General features: G+C 43.9%; 1 protein-coding gene across 2 annotated transcripts in view; it reads left to right on the top strand.

Annotated features, from left to right (window-relative positions):
• The window catches only part of LOC106599567 (UBX domain-containing protein 7), a 29610-nt gene that overhangs the window by 4097 nt on the left and 6375 nt on the right, over nucleotides 1–19138 (top strand). The window contains exons 7-11 of one of the 2 annotated variants that reach the window (XM_014190856.3): nucleotides 2854–2944; nucleotides 3035–3168; nucleotides 3677–4214; nucleotides 4352–4431; nucleotides 5836–6735. In XM_014190856.3, the coding sequence (XP_014046331.1) occupies nucleotides 2854–2944; nucleotides 3035–3168; nucleotides 3677–4214; nucleotides 4352–4431; nucleotides 5836–5997 (1005 nt within the window). In that variant the 3' untranslated portion in view covers nucleotides 5998–6735. Of the gene's footprint in view, nucleotides 1–2853; nucleotides 2945–3034; nucleotides 3169–3676; nucleotides 4215–4351; nucleotides 4432–5835; nucleotides 6736–19138 lie in introns of those variants that run through there. The other variant, XM_014190858.3, reaches the window with a different exon arrangement.

The raw sequence follows: 19138 nt of genomic DNA on the forward strand, positions 1-19138 counted from the left end.
CGCAGTGTGGGTAGATAGTACGCAGTGTGGGTAGGCAGTACGCAGTGTGGATGGGCAGTACGCAGTGCATTCGGAAAGTATTCAGACCCCTTGACTTTTTCCACATTTTGTTACGTTACAGCCTTACTCTAAAATGTATTCAATTGTTTTTTTCCCCTCATCAATTTACACACAATACACGATAATGACAAAGCAAAAACTGTGTGTGTGTGTGTGTGTGTGTGTATATATATATATATATATATATATATATATATATATATATACATATACATTTTTATTTATTTATTTTTGCAAATGTATAAAAACTGAAATATCACATTTACATAGTACTGAGTAAAGGGTCTGAATACCTATGTTGGAGCACCTTTGGCAGCGATTACAGCCTTGAGTCTTCTTGTGTATGACACTACATGATTGCCACACCTGTATTTGGAGGGTTTCTCCACTCTTTTCTCAGATCCTCTCAAGCTCTGTCAGGTTGGATAGGGATTGTCGCTGCACAGCTATTTTTAGGTCTTTCCAGAGATTTTTGATCAGGTTTAAAGTTCGGCCTCTGGCTGGACAGCTCAAGGACATTCAGAGACTTGTCCCAAAGCCACTCCTGCGTCGTCTTGGCTGTGTGCTTAGGGTCGTTATCCTGTTGGAAAGTGAACCTTCGGCCCAGTCTGAAGTCCTGAGCTCTCTGTAGCAGGTTTTCATCAAGGATCTCTCTGTACTTTGCTCCGTTGATCTTTGCCTCGATCCTGACTAGTCTCTGCCGCTGAAAAACATCCCATGATTCACCCTAGGGATGGTGCTAGGTTTCCTCCAGACGTGACGCTTGGCATTCAGGCCAAAGATTTTAATCTTAGTTTCATCAGACCAGAGAATCTTATTTCTCATGGTCTGAGAGTCCTTAAGCGGGCTGTTGTGCCTTTTTTCTGAGGAGTGGCTTCCGTCTAGCAACTCTACCATAAAGGCCTGATTGGTGAAGTGCTGCAGAGATGGTGTTCCTTCTGGAAGGTTCTCCCATCTCCACTGAGGAACTCTGGAGTGCAGTCAGAGTGACCATCAGGTTCTTGGTCACCTCCCTGATGAAGGCCCTTCTCCCCCAATTGCTCAGTTTGGCCAGGCGGCCAGCTCTAGGAAGAGTCTGGGTGGTTCCAAACTTCTTCCATTTAAGAATGATGGAGGCCACTGTGTTATTGGGGACCTTCAGTGATGCAGAAATGTTTTCGTACCCTTCCCCAGATCTGTGCCTCGACACAATCCTGTCTCGGAGCTCTACGGACAATTCCTTTGATTTTATGACTTGGTTTTTGCTCTGACATGCACTGTCAACTGTGGGACCTTGTATAGACAGGTGTGTGCCTTTCCAAATCATGTCCAATCAATTGAATTTACCACAAGGGGACTCCAAATTGTAAAAACATCTCATGGATGATCAATGGAAACAGGATGCAGCTGAGCTCAATTTCGAGTCTCATGCAAAGAGTCTGAATACTGATGTAAAAAGAGGTATTTCTGTTTTTTATTTTAATACATTTGCAAGAAATTCTAAAAACCTGTTTTCGCTTTGTCATTATGGGGTATTGTGTGTAGATTGATGAGGAAAAACATACAATACAGCTTTTTTCTTAAATTGATAAAATGTAACAAAATGGGGGAAAAAGTCAAGCGGTCTTCCCGAATGCACTGTATACTGCCTACCCACACTGCGTACTGCCTACCCACAATGCCTTTCTGCCTACCCACACTGCGTACTGCACATCCACACTGCGTACTGCCCACCCACACTGCGTACTGCCCACCCACACTGCGTACTGCCCACCCACACTGCGTACTGCCCACCCACACTGCGTACTGCCTACCCACACTGCGTACTGCCTACCCACACTGCGTACTGCCTACCCACACTGCGTACTGCCCACCCACACTGCGTACTGCCCACCCACACTGCGTACTGCATATCCACACTGCGTACTGCCCACCCACACTGCGTACTGCCCACCCACACTGCGTACTGCCCACCCACACTGCGTACTGCCCACCCACACTGCGTACTGCCTACCCACACTGCGTACTACCCACCCACACTGCGTACTGCCTACCCACACTGCGTACTGCCTACCCACACTGCCTTTCTGCCTACCCACACTGCGTACTGCCCACCCACACTGCGTACTGCCCACCCACACTGCGTACTGCCCACCCACACTGCGTACTGCCCACCCACACTGCGTACTGCCTACCCACACTGCGTACTGCCCACCCACACTGCGTACTGCCCACCCACACTGCGTACTGCCCACCCACACTGCGTACTGCCCACCCACACTGCGTACTGCCTACCCACACTGCGTACTGCCTACCCACACTGCGTACTGCCAGCTGTTGGCTAAAGCATACGTGCTAAGACCAGAGTAGGCACATTTGCTATTTAATGCAACAATTTTTGTGACAAAACTATCGATTGAGTTGAAAATGCGATGGAAACACATTGAACTTAGTACATAAAAATTTAAGCAAAAAAATACGTTTTGTGTGCACTACGTCATCACACACTGATTTTTATCTGCAACATGTCAGTTTGGTAGAAACACCACTGCTGGGAAAATGCACATTTTCTGTATGCAGATTTTAGAATATTCGCATGAAAATCTATTTGCCGATTGGATGAAAAACTATCTACTGTAACTTTTTGTTTTTCTCCTTCATAACTCTCTTGCATACACAAGCTGTCACATCCACACACAGGTCCGCGCGCGCACACACGCGTATGCACTGTGTGCCGTAGAGGCGTGTTGAGGGGAGCTAGCCTGCTGTGTGTCTGTGCATTTTATGTGTTTGTGTGCACGTGTGTATTGACAGGTGTACCATGACAGTGAAGAGGGCCAGAGGTATATCCAGTTCTACAAGCTCAATAAGTTTCCCTATATCTCCATTTTGGACCCCCGCACAGGTGAGGCCTGCTCTGAGTCTCTGAGTGTTTACACCGTTACTAATACTAAAAAGGTATGACTGACGATGCTCGTGTTTGACCGTTCTGCAGGTCAGAAGATGGTGGAGTGGAACCAGTTGGACGTTGCGTCGTTTCTGGAACAGGTGACAGGCTTCTTGACTGAACATGGCCAGCTAGACGGCCCAGCGTCCAGCCACCCGCCCCCGGCCAAACGGGCCCGCTCCGTGAGTCTCTGCTCACTCTCTATTTTTCTCTCGCTTTCTCTCTCCCTCGCTTTCTTATTAAATACTGTCCATATTGCTAATTCCAGTCACATTATCACTTTATTCTCTCACTCTGTTCACTCTCTCTCTCTCTCACTTTTGTCTCTCTCTCTCTCTCTCTCTCTCTCTATCACTTTTGTCTCTCACTCTGTTCACTCTCTCTCTCTATCACTTTTGTCTCTCACTCTGTTCACACTCTCTCTCCATCACTTTTGTCTCTCACTTTGTTCACTCTCTCTCTCTCTCCATCACTTCTGTCTCTCACTCTGTTCACTCTCTCTCTCCATCACTTTTGTCTCTCTCTCTCTCTCTCCATCACTTTTGTCTCTCACTCTGTTCACTCTCTCGCTCCATCACTTTTGTCTCTCACTCTGTTCACTCTCTCGCTCCATCACTTTTGTCTATCTCACACCTCTGTTTGATGTGTTCTCTTCCTCTCTGTCTGTCTTCTCGGTCTGTTTTATCCCAGGAAAGTCTGATAGACGCCAGTGAGGACAGCCAGTTGGAGGCAGCCATCAAAGCCTCTCTCCAGGAGACCCACTATGAGTCGTCCTCCGCCCCCGACCTCCCCGACTCCCCCCACTCTGTAGAGGCAGACACGGATGGAGACTCAGACGCGGAGCCCTTCTCCGACAGCGAGGGCCTCATCTCTGTCGACGGCTCGGACAACGAGACAACAGAACCCCAGGAGGGCAGCTCCTGCTCCACGGGCGGAGACACCCCTCCTGGACCAGCCCCTCCCACATCCGCAGCTGTAGCCCCCCAGCCCCCGCCACAGCCGGACAGCCCACCTGCCCGTCACAGGAAGTCCCCCCACAAAGAGAACAGCCACAGGAAAGAGGAGAGCAAAAAGAACCACCTGGAGCCTCTGGCGGCTGCGCCGGCCCGCTCCCAGGCCGACCCAGACTCAGAGCATCGTTCTGAGGGGAACCATCGCACCTCAACGGGCCAAAGCTCCAAATCTGTTAAGACGGAAACCTCCGACCTCGACTGCCTTGATGACAATGGTACTTAAATGTTGTCTGTGTGTGTCTGTGCATCATGTTCAAGTGTCTAGATTGTGTGTGTGTGTGTGTGTGTATCTACGATTTACGTCTTCATCCGTCCCGACTCTGACTGCATTGTTTCTGTATTGTGTGTCCAGGTCCCAAGGCCAGACTGATGCTGCGCTATCCAGACGGACAGAGAGAGCAGATCGCCCTGTCGTCCAAGGCCAAGCTTATGGTGAGAATGGACTCTTGTGCTAGGCCTTGTGTTAAATTCAATTAATGAAGAAAAAAAATATCAAAATCCTGGTCAATTTTCAGTTCAAGAATTGATGTTCAATTCATCACCTGAATTGACTGAGTGGAAATGCAGCTGACCCCAACCCCCGGTACACTATATAAAAAAAAAAAGTAGGTGGACACACCCCTTCAAATTTGTGGATTCAGCTGTTTCAGCCACACCAGTTGTTCACAGGTGTATCAAATTGAGCACACAGCCATGCAATCTCCATTGCCAATCATTGGCAGTAGAATGACCTTACTGAACAGCTCAGTGACTTTCAACGTGGCATCATCATAGGACACCACCTTTCCAACAAGTCAGTTCATCAAATGTCTGCCCTGCTAGAGCTGACCGGTCAACTGTAAGTGCTGTTATTGTGAAGTGGAAATGTCTAGGGGCAACAATGGCTCAGCTGCAAAATGGGAGGCCACACAAGCTCACAGAACGGGTTGTGAGCTGTCCTCGGTTGCAACACTCACTACTGAGTTCCAAACTGCCTCCAGAAGCAAAGTCAGCACAAGAACTGTTCGTCGGGAGCTTAATGAAATGGGTGTCCATGGGCGAGCAGCCGCACACAAGCCTAAAATCACCATGCGCAATGCCAAGCGTCTGCTGGAGTGGTGTAAAGCTCACAGCCATTGGACTCTGGAGCAGTGGAAACATGTTCTCTGGAGTGATGAATCACGCTTCACCATCTGGCTGTCGGACGGACAAAATAATGTTCTGGGGCTGTTTTTCATGGTTCGGGCTAGGCCTCTTAGTTCCAGTGAAGGGAAATCTTAACACTACAGCATACAATGACATTCTAGACCATTCTGTGCTTCCAACTGTCTGGCAACAGTTTGGGGAAGGCCCTTTCCTGTTTCAGCATGACAATGCCCCCATGCACAAAGTGAGGTCCATACAGAAATGGTTTGTCGAGATCGGTGTGGAAGAACTTGACTGGCCTGCACAGAGCCCTGTCCTCAACCCCATCGAACACCTTTGGGATGAATTGGAACACCAACTGTGAGCCAGGCCTAATAGCCCAACATCAGTGCCTGACCTCACTAATGCTCTTGTGGCTGAATGGAAGCAAGTCCTAGCGCAAGGTTCTAACATTTAGTGGAAAGCCTTCCCAGAAGAGTGGAGGCTGTTATAGCAGCAAAGGGGGGACCAACTCCATATTAATGGCCATGATTTTGGAATGAGATGTTCAACGAGCAGGTGTCCACATACTTTTGGTCATGTAGTGTACATTAAGACATAAGACATTATAAAGGCTCATACATGCATATAACTCTTTTTATAAAGCAGTTATAAAGCATTATTTAGTAAAGAGTTACCTACCTTCAACTGTGTCCTCCACCCCTCCTCCAGGCTCTGGTTAGACATGTCCAGTCGAAGGGCTACCCCAACGAACGCTTCGAGCTCGTCACCAACTTCCCCCGACGGAAGCTGGCCCACTTGGACTATGACGTCACACTGCAGGAGGCGGGTCTTTGTCCACAGGAGACTGTATTTGTGCAGGAACGGAACTAAGCCATGCATTTTCTATCTTCAGACCACGCCCATTTCACCAGTTACCCGGGAGGACGTTACAGGCCGCTACTCCTGGGCTTTTTTTATTTTGGAATTAGACCATGCTCCTATTTGGGGACACTGAACTGTGGATGAACTTCATTACCCATCATTCCACTGGGAGGAAGTGACTGGCCTGTGTACTCTTTTTAGTAGGCATTGTTGTTCATCGTCAATTACCGAATGGATTCTATTCTGATTTTAGTTTTATTCTGAGGTAATAAACCAATCGGAGTAGAACACCTTAATGATACTGTTAGAAATAAGCTGAGGCCCCCAAATAATGATCAGAGCTGGCATCAGAGTTGGCTCAGGAAAACGTTACAGACTATTATCCCTAAAGGATGTCAAATGTCAGATATTTTTTTGAAGTTAATACTTATTTTTTGATTCATGAACACCTACAGCCAGGTAAAGGAGCAACTTGAACTCTGATTGGTCCCAAATTTGCTCTTTTACGTGTTGATTGGGTGAGGAGGGGACTTTGACTACAGGAATCGATGGAGAGGGGTGTAGGGTCGTTCAAGGAATTCTTTTTTTTGGCGGGGGGGGTCCTCAACTGTCAGCCTGCACTACAGGAGTGGTGTAGTGATTGACATTTAGTCGTAGTCGATATATCATTTTTTTTAATATTTTTTTTTCTACCCCATTTCCAAGAAAAGATGCTGAAATATAATCATAAAAACAAAGGGAAACTTGGCTTGTTTGCTCTATTCCATTTCTACCATGTATTTGTCTTATCTGCAATCTGTCTAAATTGTGACCACAACCTCAGAACTATAGTGTTAGTGATGATGAGCATTTCTTGATACCCCCGCCCCAATGTACTGAACGATCTGGGTCAGTGTAAGCAATGGGTGGTGCCATTTGGTGTTATCACTCTTACTAGCCCAACTATAACTAATATCTATCTTGTCTAGTCAGATATGAGGGAGAGGTAACAAGTAGATTCTGATTGGGGCCATGTCCAATATTACTAATCTGTTTTAAACCTTTACCCACAGACTGGATATGTCTGTCACAGGGTTTCATCAACGTCGCTGTGAGCTAAGAATCCTAACAGTGGGAGAGCTATCAAGCTGTGGAGTTCTGGTCTGAGTGAGAAGTTTAACATGGGCTCTTGTTGCATACAACTGTCTTGAATACATTTTGGAGTATTTGAATGGTGATTCCTAGAACCCAGTACATTGAATTTCATCCAAATCTAATTCAAATGTCAGGTCAGGTTAAAGGGATACTGCAAGATTCTGGCAATTACGCTGCATTTTTTTACTTACCCAGAGTCAGATGAACTCGTAGATACCATTTATACTGTGCTTGTAGACTTCCAGTAATTGTGCTAATGCTAGTTAGCATTGCTTCACGAAACTACCTATTAACTTCCTTCATACTGCACGCAGACATAAAAATGTTATCCACAAGCTCATCTGACTCTGGGTAAGTTGAAAAATTACTTCATTACCAGAATCTCACAGTATACCATTAATCATTCTGGGAAGTCAAAGTCCCCATTTCAGTTATGTACAGTCGTGGCCAAAAGTTTTGAGAATGACACAAATATACATTTTCACAAAGTCTGCTTCCTCTGTTTGTATGATGGCAATTTGCATATACTCCAGAATGTTATGAAGAGTGATCAGATGAATTTCAATTAATTGCAAAGTCCCTCTTTGCCATGCAAATGAACTGAATCCCCCCAAAATATTTCCACTGCATTTCAGCCCTGCCACAAAAGGACCAGCTGACATCATGTCAGTGATTCTCTCGTTAACACAGGTGTGAGTGTTGATGAGGACAAGGCTGGAGATCACTCTGTCTTGCTGATTGAGTTCGAATAACAGACTGGAAGCTTTAAAAGGAGGGTGGTGCTTGGAATCATTGTTCTTCCTCTGTCAGCCATGGTTACCTGCAAGGAAACACGTGTCGTCATCATTGCTTTGCACAAAAAGGGCTTCACAGGCAAGGATATTGCTGCCAGTAAGATTGCACCTAAATCAACCATTTATCGGATCATCAAGAACTTCAAGGAGAGCGGTTAAATTGTTGTGAAGAAGGCTTCAGGGCGCCCAAGAAAGTCCTGCGAGCGCCAGGGCCGTCTCCTAAAGTTGATTCAGCTGCGGGATCAGGGCACCACCAGTACAGAGCTTGTTCAGGAATGGCAGCAGGCAGGTGTGAGTGCATCTGCACTCACAGTGAGGGGAAGACTTTTGGAGGATTGCCTGGTGTCAAGAAGGGCAGCAAAGAAGCCACTTCTCTCCAGGAAAAACATCAGGGACAGACTGATATTCTGCAAAAGGTACAGGGATTGGACTGCTGAGGACTGGGGTAAAGTCATTTTCTCTGATGAATCCCCTTTCCGATTGTTTGGGGCATCTGGAATAAAGCTTGTCCATTGAAGACAAGGTGAGCGCTACCATCAGTCCTGTGTCATGCCAACAGTAAAGCATCCTGAGACCATTCATGTGTGGGGTTGCTTCTCAGCCAAGGGAGTGGGCTCACTCACAATTGTGCCTAAGAATACAGTTATAAATAAAGAATGGTACCAACACATCCTCCGAGAGCAACTTCTCCCAATCATCCAGGAACAGTTTGGTAACGAACAATGCCTTTTCCAGCATGATGGAGCACCTTGCCATAAGCCAATGTGATAACTAAGTGGCTCGGGGAACAGAACATCGATATTTTGGGTCCATGGTCAGGAAACTCCCCAGACCTTAATCCCATTGAGAACTTGTGGTCAATCCTCAAGAGGCGGGTGGACAAACAAAAACCCACAAATTCTGACAAACTCCAAGCATTGATTATGCAAGAATGGGCTGCCATCAGTCAGGATGTGGCCCAGAAGTTAATTGACAGCATGCCAGGGCGGATTGCAGAGATCTTGAAAAAGAAGGGTCAACACTGCAAATATTGACTCTTTGCATCAACTTCATGTAATTGTCAATAAAAGCCTTTGACAATTATGAAATGCTTGTAATTATACTTCAGTATTGCATAGTAACATCTGACAAAAATATCTAAAGACACTGAAGCAGCAAACTTTGAAAATTAATATTTGTGTCATTCTCAACTTTTGGCCACGACTGTAGACTACCCAGAGGTGGGGCCACCATAGAGATACTGCTGAGATACATAGATGTACTATCTAACTTCCTTTACATCCATAATTCTACACCCATTGTTGATACTTTGTTGACCTTTCAACCCTCCTTGCCCCTTGTTCTGGAACACCTGTGAGAGCAAAGGTCTGAGTTGAAAGAGGGATATCTGCAGCTGATTAAACAGGTGAGGTTGTTGACCCGGCTTCACTCCTCTTTCTGTGCAGGACGTGAAGGACATCCCTTACTTTCCCCTCTTCTCATTTCTAGGAATGTAACAGTACCACAGGAGGTTGGTTGGGGAGAACAGGCTAGTGGTATTGGCTTGAGTGGAATGGTATCATGTGTTTGACATTCCATTCAAGCTGTTCCGGACATTATTATGAGCCGGAGTATGTGAGCAGAGTTGAGCTGTTGGAAATCCCACTCATTGCTCACTGAGCAGTATTTGCACACTGCTCTGCCACTCATCTTTTCGCCCGCTCCACAAAAAATTGCTTGGCGCTCACAGGAAGAAAAAAAACTGCCGTAGGCTATTAAACAAGGACCTATATCTGATAATAGGCTATGTGGCCACTGTGTATAAAAACGAATACTTTTTTCTAATCTATTGATGACCAGATACTAGTAACTGGCTCTGTTGTGCTCACATTTTACAGTTGATACAAAACTTTAGCACTGTTGCAAATGTAACCAGTGTGAAATGGCTGGCTAATTAGCAGTGTGTGCTAGTGGCATTTCAATCACTGACGTCACTCGCTCTGAGACCTTTAAGTAGTTGTTTCCCTTGCTCTGCATGGAGCGATAAGTAACGATGCTTCGAGGGTGAATGTTGTCTGTGTTCAGAGGATTCCTGTTTTGAGGTTAGGGCGAGGAGAGGGTGATTGAAGCAACACTGTTACATTGACCTATTTCTTCATCGACTCATATCAATATATCTGTGCGTTAATGGAGCGGCAGGTACCCTAGTGGTTAGAGCGTTGGACTAGTAACCGAAAGGTTGCAAGATCGAATCCCCGAGCTGACAAGGTAAAGATTTGTCGGTGTGCCCCTGAACAAGGCAGTTAACCCACTGTTCCTAGGCCGTCATTGAAAATAAGAATTTGTTCTTAACTGACTTGCCTAGTTAAATAAAGGTAACATTTTTTTTTTAAATGGTGGGGTAGGCTAAATAAATTCCACAGAATAGGCATAATTGGAATAGGAGAGAAGGCCGATGCGCCAACTTTAAAAAAAATGTGTTTATCTGCTCCAGCCTCTCTCCACTTCAGTTACATCCTCTGTTATGAGCAGCCTCCAATGGAAGGAGTGTAGCTGACCCAGACACTGAGGTCTTCAGAGAAAATGACAGAGCAGGGAGTATAAGACATGAGGATGTCCTAAAATGGACACTGTTTTATTATTTCCATTCCATATCTAAAAGACCTGAATACAATTTGCAGGTAATTCAGTAGACCCAGCTAGGTTAACTAGATGATTCAGCTCTGCAGTGGCTAAGCTCAGATCCTCTCCCCATCACGTAAAAAAGGGAGAAAGATCCCGTTCACTCCGCCTGACGGAACTCCCAGTGCAATCTCAGAAACGAGTCAATGGAAGTTAATGTGTGACTACTGACCTGTCTGGGGGCTGAGCACCACTGCAGTGCAGTCATGCACCTACCACAGGAGCAGCTCAGGTCAGGATAATCAGAGATATTGCCTGTATTGGGTTCGAGTTCAGGCTCTGTTGCAGCCGATCGTGACCGGGAGACCCATCTACAAACCAGAGGTGGGAACACAGGTTCAAAAGTGGTGTGGCAATATTCGTATGTGTCTTTTCTGGTGCCTGGAGTTTTTCCTGAGCTCATGGCCTGGTCAGTTAACTCTGGCTTCTATTCGGTAGCTTGTTTACTCACTGGCTATATCCTGGTGTAGTTTTTTAATGCATTGGTGTCATGCAGTTTGGTTATTTGGTTATTATCTGTTCAAAAATATCTTTAATATAATTTAGCAATGTAAGTCATTACTCTTTCAGAATTTTTTACATCTCAAAACAGGATGTTGCCCCTTTAAGGCAATTGCTTTCCAAAATAGATATTGAGCTGACTACAGTAGGCTAGCCAAGATGAACGCTAAAGTGCACTTTTGTAGCTTTCATTTTGCAGATTGTAAAGTACTGTGGCAAGTGCTGTCTCGCCACACGTTTTCCCGGCGGCTCTGCTACAAACAGTCCCACATTTTTCAGAGAAAGAGAGCGAGAGACGAACACTGTTTAGGGTAAAAAGTCAATTTATTGCATCACGTGATACAATATGCTTTCCACAAACCAGTCACTGTATGATATCAATGTTATTAATATCTATTTGAGCAGGTAAAGTATGCCTTACTTATTTGTCATATAATTAAGCAATAAGGTCAAAGGCAGTGCTGTATCATGAATACACTCACAGGTAAATGGCATTGTTCGGTACGACGTGATAAAATAATGATTTACACATTTTAATTAAAATGTTATTTTGATAAGTCAATAGATACAATTTCATTCTTTCACCGGATGATATATTACGGACAAAAATGTGGTTGTTGTCAGTTCTTTTGGTCATGTTGCTAGACTCCACCAAGTCATTAGTTGCTATGGAAAAGGACGGTTGAAAACATGTTCTATGTGTGAGGGGCTGAGTACAGTTGTATTCCAGACACTATGGGGTACTCTGGTGAAGCCCATGGGAAATAAACAAAAACATCGTTTAAGTGGACTGAAAAGAGGAAGAAAAATGAACAAAAAGTGCTGTAAACTGCTGTCACATGTGCTGACATGATTAAAGGTCTAGTAAACAGTACCTTTCGCGTTGTAGTTTATATAATAAGCTCAAAGAAAGGGTAACACATTTGGAGACACCGCTGAGATGTATTTTCATGTGAGCACCGGCTCATATTCCTTGAACGGACAACGAGTGAGAGACATTGGGAGAGTAGCTAGCTAACGTTAGCGGGCTAACCACCTAACGGATTGTAGCTATATTGCCTGCATTGTTGTTGCCACGTGAGTAGGACAATATGCGTCGAGAGGGAAACGTTGGATAAAATCGAGCTGAGTTTATGGACTTTAACTGAAGACAAGTTACGGCATCTGTGTGTACGTTGTGGAATAGGAGGTGTAGATGACTGAAGTAAATGAAAATTGATGGAGGATTTAATGTAATCAGAGGATGATTGAATGTCATGGCTGCTTCAACTGAAATACGAAATCCAAGGAATATCGGACTCGGGAGGATAATGCAAAAAGTCTGCCTACAAGTCCCAGCTAGTCGGCGCCAACAATGTAAGTGGACAGCGAATCCAGGGGAGAGACTGCGGCAGGATGAAAAGAGGGAGGGGCTCCTCAGCCCAGCAGAGAAGTAGGCTCAGCTCCAGAAAGGCATATGCCACAGAGTGGAGTGAGTATGTCCAGTTATAAAGACTTTAAAATTCATGGAGAGATAGATCAGAATCAGAAAGGTAAGCTCCGCTTCAGCAGTCTAGAACATCAGATTGAAAATGGAAGGAGAAAAAGGTACCATGAATTAGAAATCATAGAAGCAGTAATCAGAGCTGTGAGCCCAGGGTTTAGGATGAAGAGTTATCTGGAGGGAAAAACATACATGACACGCTACACACTAAGGCCAATCTTGAGGACACATTATGCAGAGAAGGATGCTACTGAACTGTATCACAAGTTGACTAAGGCTAAGACTAAGCCTTGGACTGCCTAGTCCGAGTCTTTGACCTGAGACAGAATGTGTTATCCGCCTCAGCTCGTGCCCAATCAGGACTGAAATATGGCACAGAGTTAGTCAAGAGCCAATGCCTGCAGGCCATGGTTATTGGATTAACAAATGATAATGTCAGGGCAGAAATGAGAGTACATCTCCAGAATATTAACACCAGTGATGAACTGTTGCTTGAGAAAATGCTAATTGCCCAGGGCAATGAAAGTGAATGCATGCAAACGGACAGGATTTCACGTAAGTTCACACCCACATGAGTGAATGCTGTACAGAGTGAGGATAACGGGGATAGCGGAGAGGAAGGTGCACGGGCAGAGTCCCCACAGACCACAGTCTGAAAACAAGAGAAATACAATCCCATCCTGAGTCAAATTGATGCGAGCAATGAAGCAATCAAAGAACTGACCTGTCAGCTAGCATCATTAGTACAGTCAGTGCAGGGCCAGGGTGACAGTTCAGTTAGGAATCGCTTTAACACAAAAAAAACAAGTCCAACCAACAGAGAAAAAAGAAAATGCAAAAGTGATGAGAGTGGTCAACAGACTTGCCAGCATTGCTACAAATGTGGCAGTGATAGCCATTTGGCAGAGGCAACGCACAGCCATCGGGAAACGCCTGGAGGTCACAACCATGGAACGAGGAGTGACCCCAGATACATCTCGTTCCATCCAGTGCTGCAATGCAAAGGGAGAGGGAACCTCAGAGTTTAAGTTGTGTTCATTGTGTCATCAAGCTGCCTTTTGTTCCAAAGTGTGCCAACAGGATCATTGGAAACAGCACCAACCCACATGTAAGACTGCTCGCAAGACTGACCACAACTCCCCTTGTCCCATGACACAGAGAGTGGGGGCCAACTACCCCAGCTACCACAGGACATTGTAATATAGCATAGCACATTGGTAAAAAATGTAAAGTGTGGTGTTATATGTAGGGTGTAAAGACTTTAGCACTATGGGACACAGGGGCTCAGGTATCCATCATAAGTGAGGAATGGAGAAGCGCACAAAAATTTGCCCACTGGCAGAAATTATGGGCAATACAGAGAAACTGGATCTGAGGGCAGCCAATGGCACTGAAATTCCCTTTCTGTGTTGGATGGACATTTGTTTTAGTTTGCTTGATCCTAAAGCTGATGTCATTGCAGGAAAACAATTGAGGGTTCCGATATTAGTTACAAATTAAAGACTGGAGAAACCAATCATTGGGTTTAATGTAATTAAATAAATAGTTTCAAACAAAAAGTAACAATGACCCCTCAGAGCTGATGTATACAATGAAGATGCTAAGAAATGTGCTTAAGCTAGGACAGGGAAAGGCAAAGACTCTCAGAGTACACGGAGGTATGCTTGGTTACAGCAGGCAGACGTGACATTGTCATTCCAGGTGGACAAACAAAATGGATTCATCCCTGTATCTCAAGATAAGCCTCCTTCAATGATGAAATTGCGTTATTTGAACCGGGCGTGAGAGTGATCTGTGGCCTGGACCTACAAAGTCAGGTCGTGAAAACATCAAAACGCCCATCTCGAGAAGTTGACATTGCAGTAGTGAATACAATGGTGTGCCGTACACTATTGTCAATGTTGCGCACACTAGATGAAGAGAAAAAGGCCAACTGGGGTGATTATCTGAACAAGGTCATTCATGCGTATAATTGTACCACCAGTTAGAGGTCGCCCGATTAATCGGCATGTCCGATTTAATTAGGGCCGATTTCAAGTTTTCATAACAATCGGTAAATGGCATTTTTGGACGCCGATTACATTGCAATCCACGAGGAGACTGTGTGGCAGGCTGACCACCAGTTACGCGAGTGCAGCATCAAAAGGACCTTGTGGCTGCAAGGAGCCAATGTAAGTTGCTAGTTAGCATTACATTTATCTTATAAAAAACAATCAATCTTAACATAATCACTAGTTAACTACACGTGGTTGATGATATTACTAGTTTATCTAGCTTGTCCTGCATTGCATATAATCAATGCGGTGCCTGTTAATTTCTCATCGAATCACAGCCTACTTCAACTTCGCCAAACGGGTGATGATTTAACAAAAGCACATTCACGAAAAAAGCACAATCGTTGCACCAATGTACCTAACCATAAACATCAATGCCTTTCTTAAAATTAATACACAAGTATATTTTTTTAAACCTGCATATTTAGTTAAAAGAAATTAACGTTAGTAGGCAATATTATCTAGGGAAATTGTGTCACTTCTCTTGCGTTCAGTGCAAGCAAAGTCAAGGTATATGCAGCAGTTTGGGCCGCCTGGATCGTTGCCAACTGTGTGAAGACCATTTCTTCCTAACAAAGACAATTAATTTGCCAGAATTTTACATAATTATGACATAACATTGAATGTTGTGCAATGTAACAGCAATATTTAGACTTAGGGTTGCCACTCATTCGATAAAATACGGAACGGTTCAGTATTTCACTGAAATAATAAACTTTTTTTTTTTTCGAAATGAAAGTTTCCGGATTTGCCCATATTAATGACCAAAGGCTCGTATTTTTGTATATTAATTATATTATAATTAAGTCTATGATTTGATTGAGCAGTGGTAGGCAGCATGCTCGTAAGCATTCATTCAAACAGCACTTTCCTGCGTTTGCCAGCAGCTCTTAGCAATGCTTGAGGCACAGCGCTGTTTATGACTTCAAGCCTATCAACTCCCGAGATTTGGCTGGCAATACTATAGTGCCTATAAGAACATCTAATAGTCAAACGTATATGAAATACAAATAGTATAGAGAGAAATAGTCCAATAATTCCTATAATAACTACAACCTAAAACTTCTTAACTGGGAATATTGATGAACTGGAAATATTGAACCACCAGCTTTCATGTGTTCTGAGCAAGGAACTTAAACGTTAGCTTTTTTACATGGCACATATTGCACTTTTACTTTCTTCTCCAACACTGTGTTTTTTCATTATTTAAACCAAGTTGAACATGTGTCATTATTTATTTGAGACTAAATGTATTTTATTTATGTATTATATTAAGTTAAGTGTTCATTCAGTATTGTTGTAATTGCCATTATTACATATATATGTGTGTGTGTATATATATATACAGTGGGGAGAACAAGTATTTGATACACTGCCGGTTTTGCAGGTTTTCCTACTTACAAAGCATGTAGAGGTCTGTAATTTTTATCATAGGTACACTTCAACTGTGAGAGACGGAATCTAAAACAAAAATCCAGAAAATCACATTGTATGATTTTTAAGTAATTCATTTGCATTTTATTGCATGACATAAGTATTTGATACATCAGAAAAGCAGAACTTAATATTCGGTACAGAAACCTTTGTTTGCAATTACAGAGATCATAGTTTCCTGTAGTTCTTGACCAGGTTTGCACACACTGCAGCAGGGATTTTGGCCCACTCCTCCATACAGACCTTCTCCAGATCCTTCAGGTTTCGGGGCTGTCGCTGGGCAATACGGACTTTCAGCTCCCTCCAAAGATTTTCTATTGGGTTCAGGTCTGGAGACTGGCTAGGCCACTCCAGGACCTTGAGATGCTTCTTACTCCTTAGTTGCCCTGGCTGTGGGTTTCGGGTCGTTGTCATGCTGGAAGACCCAGCCACGACCCATCTTCAATGCTCTTACTGAGGGAAGGAGGTTGTTGGCCAAGATCTCGCGATACATGGCCCCATCCATCCTCCCCTCAATACGGTGCAGTCGTCCTGTCCCCTTTGCAGAAAAGCATCCCCAAAGAATGAGGTTTCCACCTCCATGCTTCACGGTTGGGATGGTGTTCTTTGGGTTGTACTCATCCTTCTTCTTCCTCCAAACACGGCGAGTGGAGTTTAGATCAAAAAGCTCTATTTTTGTCTCATCAGACCACATGACCTTCTCCCATTCCTCCTCTGGATCATCCAGATGGTCATTGGCAAACTTCAGACGGGCCTGGACATGCGCTGGCTTGAGCAGGGGGACCTTGCGTGCGCTGCAGGATTTTAATCCATGATGGCGTAGTGTGTTACTAATGGTTTTCTTTGGGACTGTGGTCCCAGTTCTCTTCAGGTCATTGACCAGGTCCTGCCATGTAGTTCTGGGCTGATCCCTCACCTTCCTCATGATCATTGATGCCCCACGAGGTAAGATCTTGCATGGAGCCCCAGACCGAGGTTGATTGACCGTCATCTTGAACTTCTTCCATTTTCTAATAATTGCACCAACAGTTGTTGCCTTCTCACCAAGCTGCTTGCCTATTGTCCTGTAGCCCATCCCAGCCTTGTGCAGGTCTACAATTTTATCCCTGATGTCCTTACACAGCTCTCTGGTCTTGGCCATTGTGTAGAGGTTGGAGTCTGTTTGATTGAGTGTGTGGACAGGGGTCTTTTATACAGGTAACGAGTTCAAACAGGTGCAGTTAATACAGGTAATGAGTGGAGAACAGGAGGGCTTCTTAAAGAAAAACTAACAGGTCTGTGAGAGCTGGAATTCTTACTGGTTGGTAGGTGATCAAATACTTATGTCATGCAATAAAATGCAAATTAATTACTTAAAAATCATACAATGTGATTTTCTGGATTTTTGTTTTAGATTCCGTCTCTCACAGTTGAAGTGTACCTATGATACAAAAATGACAGACCTCTACATGCTTTAAGTAGGAAAACCTGCAAAATCGGGAGTGTATCAAATACTTGTTCTCCCCACTGTATATGTGTGTGTATGTGTATATATATATATGTATGTACAGTGGGGCAAAAAAGTATTTAGTCAGCCACCAATTGTGCAAGTTCTCCCACTTAAAAAGATGAGAGAGCCCTGTAATTTTCATCATAGGTACATGTCAACTATGACAGACAAAATGAGAAAAAAATCCAGAAAATCACATTGTAGGATTTTTTATGAATTTATTTGAAAATTATGATGGAAAATAAGTATTTGGTCACCTACAAACAAGCAAGATTTCTGGCTCTCACAGACCTGTAACTTCTTCTTTAACCTCTTACATCTAGACGTTCCGCTAGCGGAACACCTGCTCCAATATCCAATGATAGGCGTGGCGCGAATTACAAATTCCTCAAAAATACAAAAACTTCAATTTTTCAAACATATGACTATTTCACAGCATTTTAAAGACAAGACTCTCCTTTATCTAACCACACTGTCTGATTTCAAAAAGGCTTTACAACGAAAGCAAAACATTAGATTATGTCAGCAGAGTACCCATCCAGAAATAATCAGACACCCATTTTTCAAGCTAGCATATAATGTCACATAAACCAAAACCACAGCTAAATGCAGCACTAACTTTTGATGATCTTCATCAGATGACACTCCTAGGACATTATGTTATTCAATACATGCATGTTTTGTTCAATAAAGTTCATATTTATATCAAAAACCAGCTTTTTACATTAGCATGTGACGTTCAGAACTAGCATTCCCACCGAACACTTCCGGTGAATTTACTAAATTACTCACGATAAACGTTCACAAAAAACATAACAATTATTTTAAGAATTATAGATACAGAACTCCTTTATGCAATCGCGGTGTCCGATTTTAAAATAGCTTTTCGGTGAAATCACATTTTGCAATATTCTGAGTAGATAGCCCGGCCATCACAGGCTAGCTATTTTGACACCCACCAAGTTTGGCACTCACCAAACTCAGATTTACTATAAGAAAAATTGGATTACCTTTGCTGTTCTTCGTCAGAATGCACTCCCAGGACTTCTACTTCATCACCCAATGTTGTTTTGGTTCCAAATAATCCATAGTTATATCCAAATAGCGGCGTTTTGTTCCTGCGTTCAAGACACTATCCGAAGGGTACGATACACGCGCCCGGCGTGTATCGTGACAAAAAAAATTCAAAATATTCCATTACCGTGCTTCGAAGCATGTCAAACGCTGTTTAAAATCAATTTTTATGCGATTTTTCTCGTAAAATAGCGATAATATTCCGACCGGGAGACGTCTTTTTCGTTCAAAGACTGAAAATGTAAACATGGAGTCGTCTCGTGCACGCGCGCGCCTGTCTCATTGTTCTCAGATCGACCACTATCCAAATGCGCTACTGTTTTCCAGCCAGAGACTGCAGAGTCATCATTCAACGTTCCGGCGCCTTCCGAGAGCCTATGGGAGCCTTAGAAAGTGTCACGTTACAGCAGAGATACTCTGTTTTGGATAGAGATGACAAAGAAGGCCAAGAAATGGTCAGACAGGGTACTTCCTGTACAGAATCTTCTCAGGTTTTGGCCCGCCATTTGAGTTCTGTTATACTCAC

Source organism: Salmo salar, chromosome 03 (assembly GCF_965601325.2).
Source record: "Salmo salar chromosome 03, fSalSal1, whole genome shotgun sequence".
Lineage (NCBI taxonomy): Eukaryota > Metazoa > Chordata > Actinopteri > Salmoniformes > Salmonidae > Salmo > Salmo salar.